This window comes from Podarcis filfolensis (genome assembly GCF_964270895.1).
Source record: "Podarcis filfolensis genome assembly, chromosome: 4".
NCBI classification, from domain to species: Eukaryota; Metazoa; Chordata; class Lepidosauria; order Squamata; family Lacertidae; genus Podarcis; species Podarcis filfolensis.
Window position 1 is genome coordinate 79,581,400 of NC_139607.1, and position 16,390 is coordinate 79,597,789.

At 42.8% G+C, this 16,390-nt stretch overlaps 1 protein-coding gene and 1 long non-coding RNA gene across 11 annotated transcripts in view; one reads left to right on the forward strand and one right to left on the reverse strand.

Moving 5' to 3' along the window:
• Nucleotides 1–16,390, forward strand: part of ATP8A2 (ATPase phospholipid transporting 8A2) — a 325,405-nt gene that overhangs the window by 91,598 nt on the left and 217,417 nt on the right. For all 10 annotated transcript variants that reach the window (XM_083609007.1, XM_083609009.1, XM_083609010.1 and 7 more), the window contains 5 exons: nt 542–611; nt 1,536–1,620; nt 3,394–3,533; nt 5,791–5,929; nt 11,629–11,693. In XM_083609007.1, coding sequence (XP_083465133.1) covers nt 542–611; nt 1,536–1,620; nt 3,394–3,533; nt 5,791–5,929; nt 11,629–11,693 — 499 coding nt within the window. The remainder of the gene's footprint in view (nt 1–541; nt 612–1,535; nt 1,621–3,393; nt 3,534–5,790; nt 5,930–11,628; nt 11,694–16,390) is intronic.
• LOC310760607 lies at nt 5,691–8,657 on the reverse strand. Its single transcript, XR_014547054.1, has 2 exons — nt 8,363–8,657; nt 5,691–5,892 (listed from the first exon to the last, which is right to left on the reverse strand). It is a non-coding gene; the product is annotated as an uncharacterized lncRNA (long non-coding RNA).

Here is a 16,390-nt window from a genome sequence, read left to right on the forward strand (position 1 = left end):
GTCAAAAAGATCGGTATTGGAGGTGTTTCCTCAAACCACTGGGCTCTTTCACTCAACCCTCACTTGAAACCACCTCTCACTTCCCTACTTATAAGTTTGGCTAGCCAAAATTCTTTTCATTCATAAAGGGCCAGGTGTCTCTTACATTTCAGAGCTTCCTGGAGATTGTGACATGCCCAAGATTTCTCAAATTGTTTCCTTCAGCCAGTTCTTGATGGGGTTGCACTTCCCCCTGAAGAATCAGGCGTTCAGCTTGGGGGTTTTCTCTGGCTATCCTTGTCCCTGGATGCACAAGGGGCCTCTGTGACATGGAGTGCCTTCAGCCAGCTTTGGCTGGTGGCCCAGCAGCAGCCGTATCTGGATGGGGATAACCTGACTTCAAAATAGGCAGCTGTCTCGAACCTGCAACCTTGCCGTTATCAGCACCACACTAACCAACTGAGCTGCCCATGGGGCTGTGCCTGAAGACCATTTGGCAAGCACTTTGCTAGATGTTGATAACACATGAACTGCAACGAATGCTTCTTCTTTTTCTTCCCAGTGACAGAAAACGAATGTCTGTAATTGTCAGGACTCCGGAAGGGCGTCTGCGTTTGTACTGCAAAGGAGCCGTAAGTGTCAAAGGAAATTGTCACTATGCTTTCCGTTGTAGCTCTGATACTTTGTGTTTCATAAATAATGCTAATAATAAGCAGCACTGCCATTGTCATCAGAGGTTGTACGCCCTTCAAAACTTAAATTCCCCCTTTGTTACATCAAAAAAGGTAAAGGGACCCCTGACCATTAGGTCCAGTCGTGACCGACTCTGGGATTGCGGCGCTCCCCTCGCTCTATAGGCCGAGGGAGCCAGCGTTTGTCCGCAGACAGCTTCCGGGTCATATGGCCAGCATGACTAAGCCGCTTCTGGCGAACCAGAGCAGCGCACGGAATCGCTGTTTACCTTCCCGCTGGAGTGGTACCTATTTATCTACTTGCACTTTGGCATGCTTTCGAACTGCTAGGTTGGCAGGAGCTATGTTACATTATCCATCAGTAAATTGATCTGTTTTCTGGATCAGGATTATGTGGACAGGATCAAGCCGAGGTTGCTGTTTAATCCAGCCTTCCCAACCTTGGCGCCGTCTAGATGTTTTGGACTACAACTCCCATCAGCCTCAGCTAGCAAACGGTATTCTGGCAGGGCCTTAGGGGAGTTGTAGTCGAAAACATCTGGAAAGCACCAGGTTGCGGGAATAGTGGTTTGAACAATGTCATTCATCTCTTTGAGGGAAGCAGGGCTCTCAATTCAATCACATCATCTCTTCTTTCCAACAATTTATAGAGTTTGTTTGTTTGTTTTCTAGGTATGTCCACAGCTTATTATTTTGCGGGTCAATGCTGCTACCTTCCTTTTAATTATAAAGTGTCCCATTTGTTACCTGAACCACCTCAAGCACCCTGGAAAGGCAGGGTATAAAGGATATAAAGGTCTTAAATAGGCATTATAAAATGCATTTATGGACACGTGCTTTATCTATGTTCTTTCTTGTTGGTAGGATAACGTCATTTTCGAGAGACTCTCCAAAAATTCCCTGTATTTGGAGCAAACACTGTGTCATCTTGACTATTTTGCCACAGAAGGTAGGCATTTGTTTTTAGTAGGCTGGAAAAATGAGAAATTGGGAGAAACCAAAATGGATAGATTCCTTAGCAAGAACTGTCTTCCCCTTGTTCAATGGAACGTGGTGGACTAGGGTTTGGGTTTTTTTAATGAGGAAGAGGGGTTTGGGCTTGGTTCTTCTGTTAAGGATTCAGGTTTGAGCATCAAAATAGTGCCATATATAGTTTCACATGCCATACGTATCGAACATGGGCAGAATTGAGAGAGGAAATACAAGTTGCAGATTGTTCCCGTGCTTGCTGAATGTGATCTGATAGACACATTCTGTCCCATGATATAGACAGCCAGAGGGATCTCCTCTGCTTTTGCTTATTACAAAATGGTGTGACCAGACATAGACTGTGGGACCAAGGAAGCGTGTGCATGGACTAAAGGCAGTTCTGCCACCCAAACCATTTTCAGCCGCCTTTAAAAGAACAACACCACTATAATCTGTTTCCAGCCAAAGGAGATGCTGAACTGGGGAATCTACAGAGTCCCAGGCATACAACTCAAGCTAGAGGCAAAACATTCCTTGGGTGAAAATGGAGTGTATCAAGATTGCAATCTTGTTTAAAGAGGTGTGAAACAAAAGATCAATTGGAGTGGAGCAGTACCACAGAAGCAACATTAACTGAGTCTCCTAGCTCTCAACTGGTGTTAATACCTTTGTTTAGCAAGTTGGGAGAGTGTTTCTGAAATGAATCATGGGTGGGTGGGGAATAGAACAAAGAAGTTTGAAGGTGACGTGTGGTACCTCTATTGTAAATGTTTAGGAAAACGGAAAATGAACTTGGATCCTACTGCCCACACTTCGTTGTGTTCCCTTAAGATGCAGTAGCTGCCCCTACAAGTTTGCTATATGAAATCAAATATACCTGTCTCTTATTTCATTGCTAATGGGACATTACTGAGGTAGAGCAACCTGGGCAGTGGACTATGTTCCTTTTATGATACCATGTTGCTGCAAAACGTATTCCTTCCCATGCCTGAAAATCTCTCCCTGCCACACAAACACTTTTTCCTGGGAACTCCCACACCCGCAATAATATTGTCCTTCTGTTTTATATGGCATGCTCTCTCCTTCTTCTGGTTCACTTGTGCCAGAAGAGAAATCATTATTTTTATGTATGCTAAATTCTATCAGAAGTCTCATAAAAACAACGTTGTTCATATTCCAAAGGGGCCTGTTCTTCAGATTACAGCGCATGGTTAACCTGTGTCAACATCGGTGCAAATTACATGTGTCCATTAAAAGGAACTACAGAGCATTATGTTATTTGCAGTTGGGCAGTTAATGTGAAGCTATTCAACTACCTCATGTCATGTTTCTGTGACGTCACAATTTAATTTTAATATATATTGTAGTATAGTAAGTAATTTTTAAAATTGAAAGCTGCATGAAGGTGTTAAAGTTGCCATTCCTAAAAAAACCTCATTGATATTGCAGGGCAGATTTCTCCTAATACACACATTTTGTATACAACTTTTTAACCTAATATATACATTTTGGTAAAGCAGTATTCCCTAATAGAATGCATTTTATGGTTATTTTCACTTTTATGCATTTTATGCACCCGATTCTTTGCATTGTTGTATGTATTACATGGCTGGAGGAGTGCACTGCAAAATTTGGAAGGGTTGCTATTTTTGGTCCGCATATTGTTTTGGAAAGTGGGAATTAGGTCGGTTTGCCTTTAAATGTGAACTGAATCAAATTACTCCCTTTACCAGTACCTACATTTCCTTTTTAGGTTTGAGGACTCTGTGCATTGCATATGCAGACCTATCGGAAAACGCTTACCGGGATTGGCTGACCATCTATAATGAAGCCAGCACAAACCTGAAGGACAGAACTCAGAAGCTGGAGGAGTGCTATGAGATCATTGAGAAGGTAACTAGGAGACATGGTTTTGAGCTGCTTACAGCCGAATCCTCTCCCACTTGGCAAATTTTGCCAATAGCAAGTAGAGTCAGGGGTCAGCAAACTTTTTCAGCAGGGGGCCTGTCCATTGTCCCTCAGACCTTGTGGGGGGCCAGACTATATTTTGGGGGAGAGAAAAAAAGAATGAATTCCTATGCACCACAAATCACCCAGAGATGCATTTAAAATAAAAGGACACATTTTACTCATGTAAAAACACCAGGCAGGCCCCCAAATAACCCAGAGATGCATTTTAAATAAAAGCACACATTCTATTCATGTAAAAACATGCTGATTCCCGGACTGTCCACGGGCCTGACTGAGAAGGCGATCAGGCCGGATCCGGCCCCCAGGCCTTGGTTTGCCTACCCATGAAATAGACTAAACTTTACCAAGCAGTGCATCCATTCCGTTTCACTGGAAGCATTTCAGATGTGTTAATTTCATATCCCTTGAATATTCCCCCCCAACGCACCAAAAAATAATAATAAAAATTAAAAAAAAATCATCTATGTGTTTCCTGCAAAAGCAGAGTGTTTCCTTAACGAAATATGAACAAGCATTGTTATCACTTCGTAGAAATACAGCAAGATTTCAACATAATGTTGTCCTAGTTCACAGGTCACGCTAAGCCAAGTGTAGCTTAGCATGATTGCACAGGCTCCTGGTGAGGCAATTTGAGCCTCTTTGCTCTCCTATAATGAAAGTTTGCAGCATTTGAGGCATTTTAGTTTACAGCAAGGTTTCCTGAACTTGGGTCTCCATCTGTTTTTGGACTACAATTCCCATCATCTGTAGGTAGCAGGACCAGTGCTAGGGATGATGGGAATTGTAGTCCAAAAACAGATGGAGAAAGCAAGCATGGAATATCCATAAATACTGCCTGACTTTGAGATAGACAGTTGGGTAAGTAAAAGTATGGATTCTGTTGTTATGATTTCTCTTCTTTCTCATGATTAAAAAGTCAACCAATTTTCATCACAATTAAGCCCCCTTAATTTTTGCATTCCTGCAGTTGAATGTTTTGTTTAATTTGGATGTCAGTAATTTTTGCATCAAAACTGAAAAAGCCCCCCCCCCAGCATACATTTTAAAATGTTTTCTCTTCGGTTGTTAACAATTTGTGCAAAATTCATTTGAAATCTCTTAAATTATCTGCTGAGTTGCATGTTTGATTTGGAGCCACACATATAATTCCTGTTTTTGCAAAAAGTGTCACATGCTGATTGAATACATAGATCTGCTGTTTATGAAAACGCACTGCTCTGTTATTTGCTCTTTTCTCTTTCCCAAAATTCAAAATATGTAGCCTTTAAACAAAGGGCACTTAAATCTATGATTATGGATTTTGACAAATGTTGTTTACAAAAGACTGGGCACTCGGTTCTAAACAAGGCAGCAAGTCTCATTAAGTTAGACGGAGTTCATTTCTGACACAGGGGCTGGTGCTTGGTCTTATCTGTTTATTTCCCTTAAACTGTTTACATTTCTACAGCAGCCGCCCCAAACCTCCAGGAAAGTTAAGAATATACTAGAGCCAGTGCATTTTACAATTGCAAATGATATGTGCCGCTTGATATTAAGAATATTTACTTAGAAGCAAATTTTACAGAGTTCAGTGGGACTTATTCCCGAGCGAACTTCCTTGGGATTTCTGGGGTTTTTTCTTATTTTGGAGTATATATACGTCTGAAGGATATATAGAGATGGGAAGATAAATGGATGGTTATTACATTTGTGCTTCCAAAGCGGGACTTGATCAGGTCAATTAACAGTTTTACTTTCAGATGATTGCATCCACTTTGTAGGTATATTTTGAAAGCAGGAAGTATATTTAACGACACGATGCCATGCAACCTCTGTTTTCTGAACTTAAGAAATATACCAATTAAGGCTATTAAGAATGTTGCTATGGCAACTGGTGCGTGGACCTCTCCACTGGCTATCTTTTAAAGTTGCAATTACAATTAATTGCTTTTGAATCGTTGCCCTCCTTCTGATCAAAGTGCCTGGTCCTTTTATGCACTCTAAAATGTCCAATTTTCATGCCAGAGGAGCAGCGAAAGTTAACTGCGCCATACATATCTTGTTGAAGGGTGGGTAGTAGAAAGTATAAGGCACAGCCTGCTGTCATTAATTTCTGTTTTTGAGCACGGTCCAAGCTGAGATTGATCCCAGAAGAAGGAGACCTCCCAATTCTTTTCTCCCCTCTTCCATCCCTTTTCAGGATTTACTGCTTCTTGGTGCTACGGCCATTGAGGACCGCCTTCAAGCAGGTGTTCCAGAAACGATATCCACTTTAATAAAAGCAGAAATCAAGATTTGGGTCCTAACAGGAGATAAACAAGAAACAGCTCTGAACATAGGTAACAACCCTTCAGCTTTCCTACTAAGGTGGCCCCGTGCAACGTGGTGGATCACAGGGCTCTATCCAACATTAGTCACCTGGTGAAGCACACTCCTTTCAATTAATGGGCATGACTAACTTATGTGCATTAATTTTATTGGGTCTACTCTGAGTACAGCTTGGTTGAATACAACTCACAAGATTTGGTGGCTTGAGCAGTGTGGCTCATTTGTTGCACTGCTTTGACCCTTTCATTTAATTCATTAAATGAGTAAGAGCACAGGCTCCTAATTGTGAAATCTGGGTGCAGGGAGGTAAACAAGGAGGCGGAGCAAAATGAATGTCCTCTATCATCTGCAAGGGCAGATTTCCTTATTGCCCAGACTAGAAAACATGACCATTCTATATAATTTTTTATAGGAATCGGGGAGTATGTGGCCTGTTGGTGGGTGGGGTTTTGGGTGGGGGGGACACTAATCTCCTTGCAGAACTTTCCTTTGAGACTGAAATCCTTGTGTGTCATAACGGGGAAGGAATTTTATTTAAAGCAAAAATTCATCTGATTTTTCACTTTCCAAAGAACCGAAACAACCATTCTTCAAAATTTCCACTTTTCTAAATTTTCTGATGCGGTTCTCCAACAAAAGTGCATGTACTAGGGGAAAATGTGTACAAAAATGAATAAATTATTGAAAACAATGTACAAAAATTCATTATATAGGGAGAAGTTGCTTGGAAAAATGTGTAGGTTAGTTAAAAGTGCAGACAAAAATGTGTTCATTAGGAGAAATTCACACTAAAATGCCGAATACAGTGGTACCTTGGGTTACATACGCTTCAGGTTACGTACGCTTCAGGTTACACACTCCGCTAACCCAGAAATAGTGCTTCAGGTTAAGAGCTTTGCTTTAGGATGAGAACAAAAATCATGCTCCGACTGTGCGGCAGCAGCAGGAGGCCCCATTAGCTAAAGTGGTGCTTCAGGTTAAGAACAGTTTCAGGTTAAGTACGGACCTCCGGAATGAATTAAGTACTTAACCCGAGGTACCACTGTAATTGTTTTCATGAGGATTTAAAAATAAATAAATAACAAATGGCTGAAACCTGCATTATCATTCAGGGAAACTACACCTGACTTATACCACTTCACTCTGTTCTGTTCCATCTTTATACATACTCAGTTTTAATTTCAAATGTGCTTGTGCACCTAGACCTTTAACTTTTTGTGACTTTCAAGTCAGTATGTATTGTTGGTTGACTGTTAGTTATTTAAGATAGGCTTTTAACAGCAAAGCTCTGGTATTCTGTGATTTCACTTGCATTAAGCTCGGTGGAGTTTTGGACAGCCAGTAATTCTCTCTATTTACATTTAAAATTGACTTCTCCTACTAAAAGTGGCATTTCAGATGCAGCCTCGATAAATCATATGCACTTTGTTTCTTTACCACAGCACAGAAAAATGTAAATGTATTTTCAGAGGCAGGACAAAACAGATCACAGAGGGCTTTCTGCACTGATCTTACTGCAATGGGAACAGATGATTTACTGAGCAGTCTCTCTCTCTCTCTCTCTCTCTCTCTCACACACACACACACACACACACACACACACAGAGCGAGCAGGTATTATGCTGCTCCTATGTCACTGGAATGGCTTCTGTACCCTGTGATCAGTTCAGCCTAGAAGGAGAATACAATGCAGAAACTGAGCAAATGGTGGGGAAAAAGGCAGATACAGTCATACCTTGGGTTACAGATGCTTCAAGTTGCGCGTTTTCGGGATACGGATGCGCCAAAACCTGGAAGTACTGGAATGGGTTACTTCCGGGTTTCGGCGCTCACACATGCGCAGAAGCGCTAAATCGCACTTTGCACATGTGCAGAAACGCCTCATCACAACCCGCGCATGCACAGATGCGACGCTGCGGGTTGCGGACGCTGCGGGTTGCGGACGTGCCTCCCGCACGGATCATGTTCGCAACCTGAGCGTCCACTGTACTCTCTCAGCACCCCTGGAAGCTCCTCCAAAGCCCACCAGTCAGAGACTGAGCTGCAGAAAATGCCTATGGGCTACCCCCAACATGGAGGGAACCAATGAAATCATGATGACGACATCCCCCAGCATGCACCCCTGCACACAGTATGCAAAGTATTGCCACATTATCTTGCTAGTCAGCCCAAGTGACAGAGAAACCACAGGAGGGAAGAGAGCTCTTGTGCTCGAACCCACAGGCATCTGGTTGACCACTGTAAGAACAGGATTCTGGACTAGATAGGCCATTGGCCTGATCCAGCAGGCTCTTCTAATTTCCTTTGCTAAACATTCTAGTGCAGAATGCTGTGGCCCGGGTGGTGAGTTGTGCTCCTGATCAGGCGCACATTATGTCTGTGCTAAGGGATCTTCACTCGCTGCCTATTAGCCACTGGATTAATTTTAAGATCCTGCTACTTACGTATAAAGCCCTAAACAACTCTGGGCCTGGTTAACTGAAAGACTGTCCTTTCCTCCACTGCCCTGTGAGGGCATCAAGATCAGCAAATGGAAACTCGTTTAGTTTTGCCACAGTCTGGTGATTATCAGCTTGTGGTAACATGGGAGGGAATGCTATTCCTGCTGAAATATAAGAGGTGTCATCAACATTGGCATTCCGCCAGCTCTTGAAGATGCACCTGTTTAGACAAGCAATCCCCTAGTCTCCACTGATGAGTGGAGAGTTCAGTCCTGCTTGGTGCTGCTTTGCCAGTGCATTCCTCTGCAAGCTGACATTGACAGGTGGATGGGACCACCTATCAGTCACCACGTGTGATTATGACATCAGATAATTGACAGTTGTGTGGACCTGCCCACCTGTCAAAAATGGCCAGTGAGGGGAGAGAGAAAGATCTGGAGTAGGGGAGTTCATCACCCTTGTATTATAGGTTGATATAAAATCTCATTGGCTCCTTACATCACCTGACCACTTCACATGACCTGGTGGCTGTCTGTCTGCATTCATGACATCTAGTGGCTGGCAGGCCAGTGGTTCCCTCATCTGTTGAGCTACCATAGTGACACAGGATATAATGCATTTGTATTTTGTTTCACACATCCCCAAGATCTAAAGCATCTTGCAATATGACCATTCAACTCAATGCAGGGTCTCTTAAGTGAGCTCCCCATGGGGACATGTCTTTAGAGAATTTGAAAGCACACCCTCATCTGCATTCACTTGCATGACTGTTGGATCCTGCTAATCACTGAGGAATCCAGTATAACTTTTTGCCGTTGTTCAGCACTCAGCTCCGCGGCTCCAGTTGTCAAATGGTGTCTTGCTGAATCTGAAAGGTTCAGCAAGCAGCAGCTTGGAAATTGCTGTGAAGTGTTGCAGCTGTTGTTCCAATCAAAAACCAGCAGAAAATCCCTTTGAATTAGTTATACTAAATTTGTAACCGTTTAGGGCTGCAGTCATTCCCTGAGGACAGGCTATGCCTGACTTGGAGAGTAATGGCTGAAGCTGTAAGATATCCCTCTTTATTTTTCAGTGAAATTTTAAAATAAAATGGAGCTTTGGCATGCTGCATCATTATTATTACTATTATTACTAAATAACATTCAGGAATTTAAAAATAGCTTATAGGACTTCTCTTTTTTTTTAGTAGATACTTAAGGAAACTCACTTTACTCTTCTCCATAGATGTAAAAGTCTTAACAACTCGCAATCATTTTGCCCCAAGTTTTACTCTAAAGATTTATAAGAACATGCTCAGTTTAATTTGTTACTATTTTTTCTTTAGTGAGAACATTCTATGTGGAATACCAATAAAGCTCCATGCACAACTTTTATATAAGGCAATTCATTTTATGTAAAATACTTTTAAAATACTTTGCTCCCCTTTTCTCTGAACATTGGGTAATGTTACAGAGTTTGCTTAGTTTTGCATGAGGGAGCACTCAAGACTTAGAGTTTCATAATATGTGCTTTATTTACAAATGGTCAAGTTGGCCACAAATGAAAGAGAACTATTTCAAGGTAGCAGACTCTCCCTGTCTCAGGAACAACTTAGTTAGCTCTCAAAAATCAGACCCCCTTCTCTTGGTTTACTCTAGCTAGAAACAGGGGCTGACTTTGTGTGCAACACTAAACCATGGCTTGGGTATGTGCAAAAGCAAGGAGGCGTCACCAAGAGCAGGACACCGACAGTTTAGTTTCCATTTCCATGAAACTTGGCTTCTAGTTAACATACAAACCAGGGATCATAGCTTAAAAACAAAACAAAACTCTAGTTAATGTAGCAAGCCAACTTCATAACTTACGGTTTGAAGTTGTGCTTGTTTTGAGACTGCATTTTATACCATGTTCATATGTTAAGGACATGCCAGGGTTTTTTTTGGTGGGGGGGAATGAAACTTAAATGCTAAGGTCCTCATTCTAGCTTCCCATACAAGCTACACTTATTGAAATCTTCTCATCTGAAAATCTACAACCTGTTGTATCAAGAAAATTGCTATAAGTTTTAAAAAGCATTTAATACGGCTTGAGCACTGCAGTCCTCTGCATGTTTACTTAAGCCCTGCTTTGTTGAATAGGTCTTACTTCCTAAAAAGAGTGCACTGCAGATTTAACTTTGTATTAATTACCGTATTTTTCTGTGTATAAGACTAGGGGTTTTTTAACCAAAAAATTAGGTTTGAAATTGGGGCTCGTCTTATACATGGGTAGTGCTGAGGGGTATTTATAAAATGGCACAGTCATTGAAATACACAACTCATAACAACTGATTCAGGTAGGTAGCCATGTTGGTCTGACATAGTCAAAATACTGTATATATACAGTCATACCTCGGGTTGAATGTGCTTCAGGTTGAGCGCTTTTGGGTTGCGCTCCGCGGCAACCCGGAAGTAATGGAGTGTGTTACTTCCGGGTTTTGCTGCTCGCGCATGCGCAGACGCTCAAAATGTCGTCATATTCTATAAATGCAGTTTATTCCAGCTGGGAAAGACACTCAGAAAGACACCTTCTGCATCCAAAGCAGGTTCTCTTCCCTTCCCCACTTTTTCATCATGGGGCTTTTACCAGTTGGTGGTGTTGAAGAATCGTAGGGACAACCTGTTGAATATAGCAGAGCATACGCACACTGTCCAGAAGCAGTCAGTTGCAGGCAGGATGAAGCAGGAACAAGACCCTGCTACTAGTAACTTGGTTACTTATAGGTTTATTATTTACAGCAGAATCACAAGTTACTGTATACAGGATACAGACACGGATCTTAACTCTCTCACTGAACAAACTCCAAACGAACTCTCAAACCACACACTGACCAACAACTAACCAAAAAGGAAGGTCATGAGTCGTCATGCCTATGTGGTAACCTCGACCAATAGCAGAGTTGTATCCAAGGTCCCATATCTCTAGGCAGAATAACTCCCTCTGCTCAGTCTTCTTGGCCTTTGGCCAACTCCTTAATTGCTTCTGTGGGAAGCTGCATCAGATAGCACATAGTCAAAAATCCCAACAGGTGGAAACCGCAGGAGCTGGGTGTGTGGGTTTTACTGACTGGGGCTTCCCAAAAGCATCTGATTGGCCACTGTGGGAGCAGAATGGTGGACTAGATGGGCCCCTGGCCTGATCCAGCAGGTGGCTCTGGTTTTCTTTCTGATGTTGAACTTGTTTGGTGTGACAGTGAAGAAGAAAGTGACACTGACGCCCCTCTGTGTCTGCTTTGTTATTTATTTCCCCAGGATATTCCTGCAGGCTCGTGTCCCAGAGTATGACCCTCATCCTTGTGAATGAAGATTCTCTGGACGTAAGTAAAACTTGCTGAAGTTCAGCAGGCCACTCGCTCGATCAGTTACTTACTTATCCAGATGTTGTGATGTCTGCATCACATTCTAGTTAAAGATGAGGAATTTTCTGGTTAAGGATATGGAATTTTACCAAAATATTGACACGGTTTTGGTTAGCGTTGTGTCAGAATTGGCTTGCTGGTCTCTTGTGTCCTACCACTCAGATTTGGGAAGTAGATAGATAAACTTTATTCACGTTTGCCAACGGCCATAAAACAAGCAATATATACAGATAAAATATATACAAATATATTTGTATATGGGTAAAAAGGGCAATCAAATGACCAAGATTATCGTTCAGATAGTGGTCCTTAATCTCATTGCACCCTTGATAAACCTAGCAACCTTTGCCGTTGTCTGATCATTTTGATCTGATAAAAGAAAGAACAATGTGGGGATTTGGGAAGTTCTGTTGCGTTCTTTTATGGTAATCTTTTATTTGCTTGTTACATGTCTCTGCCACTTTTTAAGGAGCTGAAAGTGGAGGGTAGTGGCCTTGGGAAGGAGCGTGAGGAAGAGAAAGATGTTTGGGAGGAGGGATCCTCATTCCAGGCTGTCTTCCTGAAGATCTACTGTTTACACACACACAGAGACACACATGCATATATATGCGCGCGCGCGCGCGCGCGCACACACACACACACATATATATATATATATATATATATATATATAAATTTTAAAAAGTAAAATTGAGTAAGATGCTTGGTTGCCCTGTGATTAAATTCTGCGTTTTTGCCCGTGGCCTATTCTTGCTCATGCAATCAACTTTTCTGAATGGGGGGGGGGAGGTTAAGGGAGTGGGGAAGCTTTGATTTATTTTATTCATGATTTGTGGTTTGTGAAATTAGTCAAGTTTCTCTGCCTCCATTTCCACCCCCCCTTTCAGTCCTCTTTTCTTTTCCAACCTCACAAACCCAAGCTACTTACCAGCTTAACAACTTGTTATATATCAAGTAACACATTAATGCTGATATCATGTGTTCTGCACAGAAGAGACAAATGGGGGAGGGATTCCTCCTCCATCCTTTCTATAATCTGTGCCATAATTTTAATATGCAAAGACAGTGGCCTGGGGAAAAAAAAGTGGCAGGATAAATACCTGAGGGGGGCGGCAGGAAACGGGTTTTAAGGCTCAGCATTTCTGCAAACTGGGCTCTCGTCCTGAGGGAGACAGCTAGGCTGTTCTTGTAACATCTGGGGCCGAGCGTAGTTATCTTAATCACCAGCCAGGCTGAGCAGAGATCCATTATTAGAGAGAGTAGTGGGACTAAGGAAAGGAGGCTAATTAGGAAAATTGGGAGAGAGAATACATTTGGGGGTCAACTTCGCTGTCAGTTTTTATTGCTTGAAGATTTCTAGTTTTTCCTTAATCATACAGAGACTCGGAGGCATCAGGTTAATGAGTAAGTTGCACAACTGTATCCAGTAATCAGATGAAATGCGAGTAGTGTGGTTAAATGGGTGGAAGCCTCTTCTCTCTCTCTCTCTCTCTCTCTCTCTCTCTCTCTCTCTCTCTCTCTCCAGTTCTGTTGGAAGAACAAATGCAGACTTTCAGAGTGTTAATTAGATAGTCAATAATGTGTATGGCAAGTCAGCAGTGCAAATGTGAAATTAAATATACAACTTTCCACATTAAAAAAGAAGAAAGAATCCTTTCTACTCTTGAAATCATTGTCTAAAATTGCAGGCAAAAGCAGGGTGATTGAATTCCAGCTGCTGGCTAATTGGGCCTCTAAGTTTAAGTATACAGTGAACTGGGTAATTTGAGTATTATTGAGTTACCATTTTATTTCACGAAGCAAAATAAATGGATTTTTTAGCTGTGAGCTATGGGTGGATATATATGTGTGTGTGGAAGCAAGTATTTGCATATCTTATTAAGCTGCCGCCATTCTTATTTTTGTTCTAAAGTGTTTGGTATGATTCTGTTGCAAGATGGCAGTATAAGCTTCAGCATCAGCAAGCCATTGAATCAGTTTATGTTGATAAATGGGGAAAGGGGACATAGTGCCTAGGCCTAAGTTAGACCAAAAAGCCAATTGCAGTTCAAAAGTTTGTTCTCATTCTCTCTCTCTCTTTCTCTTTCTTAAAAAAAGGGGGGGAGGGGAGGTTTTCCATAGTGGGCAATCACTGCAAAACTAAATAAAGGGGAAATAAATACAGAGACAAAGGCATTACTATGATTCATCTTCCAACTTCGTTTGCTTTAGCTTGGATTTGTTGATCAAATATAGCCAAAAAATTAAAAATATTTCTACCCAGTAGCATTACTCGCCTAATGCCATATATGTTTATTCCTGAATAAAACAGAACCAGGAGGAATATCACTTCCAGCCTTTGCTGGAAGCTGAATTACTAAACCAATCGTGGAAAATAAATAGAAATGAATAGCTGGCATTGTATAAATTCCATTAGAGATCTAAGCGCCCACGCTTCTGTGAGAAATCTGATATGCCAGGACAGGTTAATTTATGGCGATGTCTGAGAAAATAAACACTGACCTTATTTCTTTCCCGTGCTGAAGAAATGCATGTGATCTTTATATCTGTGAAGGCTTGCCCTTACTAGATTAATTGGGGCTTTTGTACAGGTTAGTTTCACTTTGTGAGAGAGGAGCGACTATGCTGGAATATCTGGGGAAGCTCTCTCTTCCTCTAGCTGGAAAGAATTGGATGGCAGTAGTACAACTTTAGGCTCTGATGGAAGCTGTTGTGGATGTGAAGAGCGGGAGGGCTGACGCTGACGCCGTGCTCTCCCAAGACTGTGTTACGTCATGTGGCGCAGGACCCAGCAGGTGGACTTGTGGGACATCGTGAAAGGGAGGTGGAGCGTGTGATTGGATCTGCAGCCTTGTCACACCTGTACCCAAAGCAATGTCGAAGCAGCAGCGCAGGTCACTGCCTTCGTGCCGGTCATAGACTTAGAATCTGTGCTGGCACTTACATGATGGCACCAGTTGTATGGTTGTATTAGTGCTAGGGTCCTACCACCCTATCAATGATCTGCAGCAAGGTTTACCTTGCCTGGGCCAGTTCACTCCAGTGGAAATCTCTCCGTGGGCTGGATCACACGCGCCCCCGCACATTCCGGCGTCTGCGCAGATGTGATTTCTGGCACCGTGAAAATGAGTCCCTGCACTGAGCTGCGCCAGTTTAGCGCAGCATGTGGGGACTCACTGAGCAGGCAACTCGGTTCAGGGGCAGCTCATGGGCCAGTTAAATGACCCCCGTGGGCCGCTTGTGGTTGCCGACCCCTGATCTACAGCAAGGATAGGGGACCTGTGGCCCTCCAAATTGTTCTTGGCCTGCATTCTTCATCATCCCGGACCATTGGCCATGTAGACTGGAACAGATGGGTCTTGTAAGTCCAGCAACATCTGGAGAGCCTTAGGTCCCCCATCCCTATCTACAGCATTTACACAGAACGCTTTGGTAGAGTTCTTTAGTTGTAAACTGTGTAGGCACCTCACTCCTCGTTGCATGAATGAGTGTTGTGTAGTTCATTACCACGAAATCCTTCATTTTCAAGGTACTAAGTCTTCACTTGTTACGGTAAGCCAAACTATAGCCTGCTGGGACCATGTGAATGTGCTGCCTCCCAGCTGCTTTGTTCCTTCCCAGTCTTTTTAGCTCAGTATGGTGCACAGCTTAGCATCTTAAAAAGTAGAGACATCACCTTACCAACAAAAGTCCGTATAGTTAAAGCCATGGTTTTCCCAGTAGTGATGTATGGAAGTGAGAGCTGGACCATAAAGAAGGCTGATCGCCGAAGAATTGATGCTTTTGAACTATGGTGCTGGAGGAGACTCTTGAGAGTCCCATGGACTGCAAGAAGATCAAACGTATCCATTCTTAAGGAAATCAGCCCTGAGTGTTCACTGGAAGGACAGATCCTGAAGCTGAGGCTCCAGTACTTTGGCCACCTCATGAGAAGAGAAGACTCCCTGGAAAAGACCCTGATGTTGGGAAAGATGGAGGGCACAAGGAGAAGGGGACGACAGAGGACGAGATGGTTGGACAGTGTTCTCGAAGCTACGAACATGAGTCTGATCAAACTGCGGGAGGCAGTGGAAGACAGGAGTGCCTGGCGTGCTCTGGTCCATGGGGTCACGAAGAGTCAGACACGACTAAACGACTAAGCAACATGGTGCACAGCTAAACCAAGGTTTGGCCCAGTGTGTTGTCCCATTGTCAGACCAACTGCGTTACAAAGATGTCTGCAAACGTGACATGAAGGCTGACAACATCAACCTCATCATGTGGGAATCCCTTGCAGACAACCACAGTGCCTGGAGACAGACAGTCAGGTTGTGTATCCATAACAGTGACCAGAGGAGGAATGACTACTAGGAGGAGCACACAAAGAAGAAACACCGTGGTGCATCTGCAGCAGCACAACAGCCCCGGCTGCAACAAAACATGTCTCTCCTGTATTGGTCTCTACAGCCACAGCAGGCTCTGTAACTTGCCAGCAGTTTGACTTCATCCCCAAAGACACACTCCTCCTTTGTCTCTCAAGGCAGACGGATGCCAACAAGTTATCCAAATCAGAGATTGTGGCAGAATTCTTCTCCTTAACCACAATCTGTAGACAGAAACAAACCTTAGCTACAGTTCATGGTTATCAAGGTTAACCACAATGCTGGATTTCAATG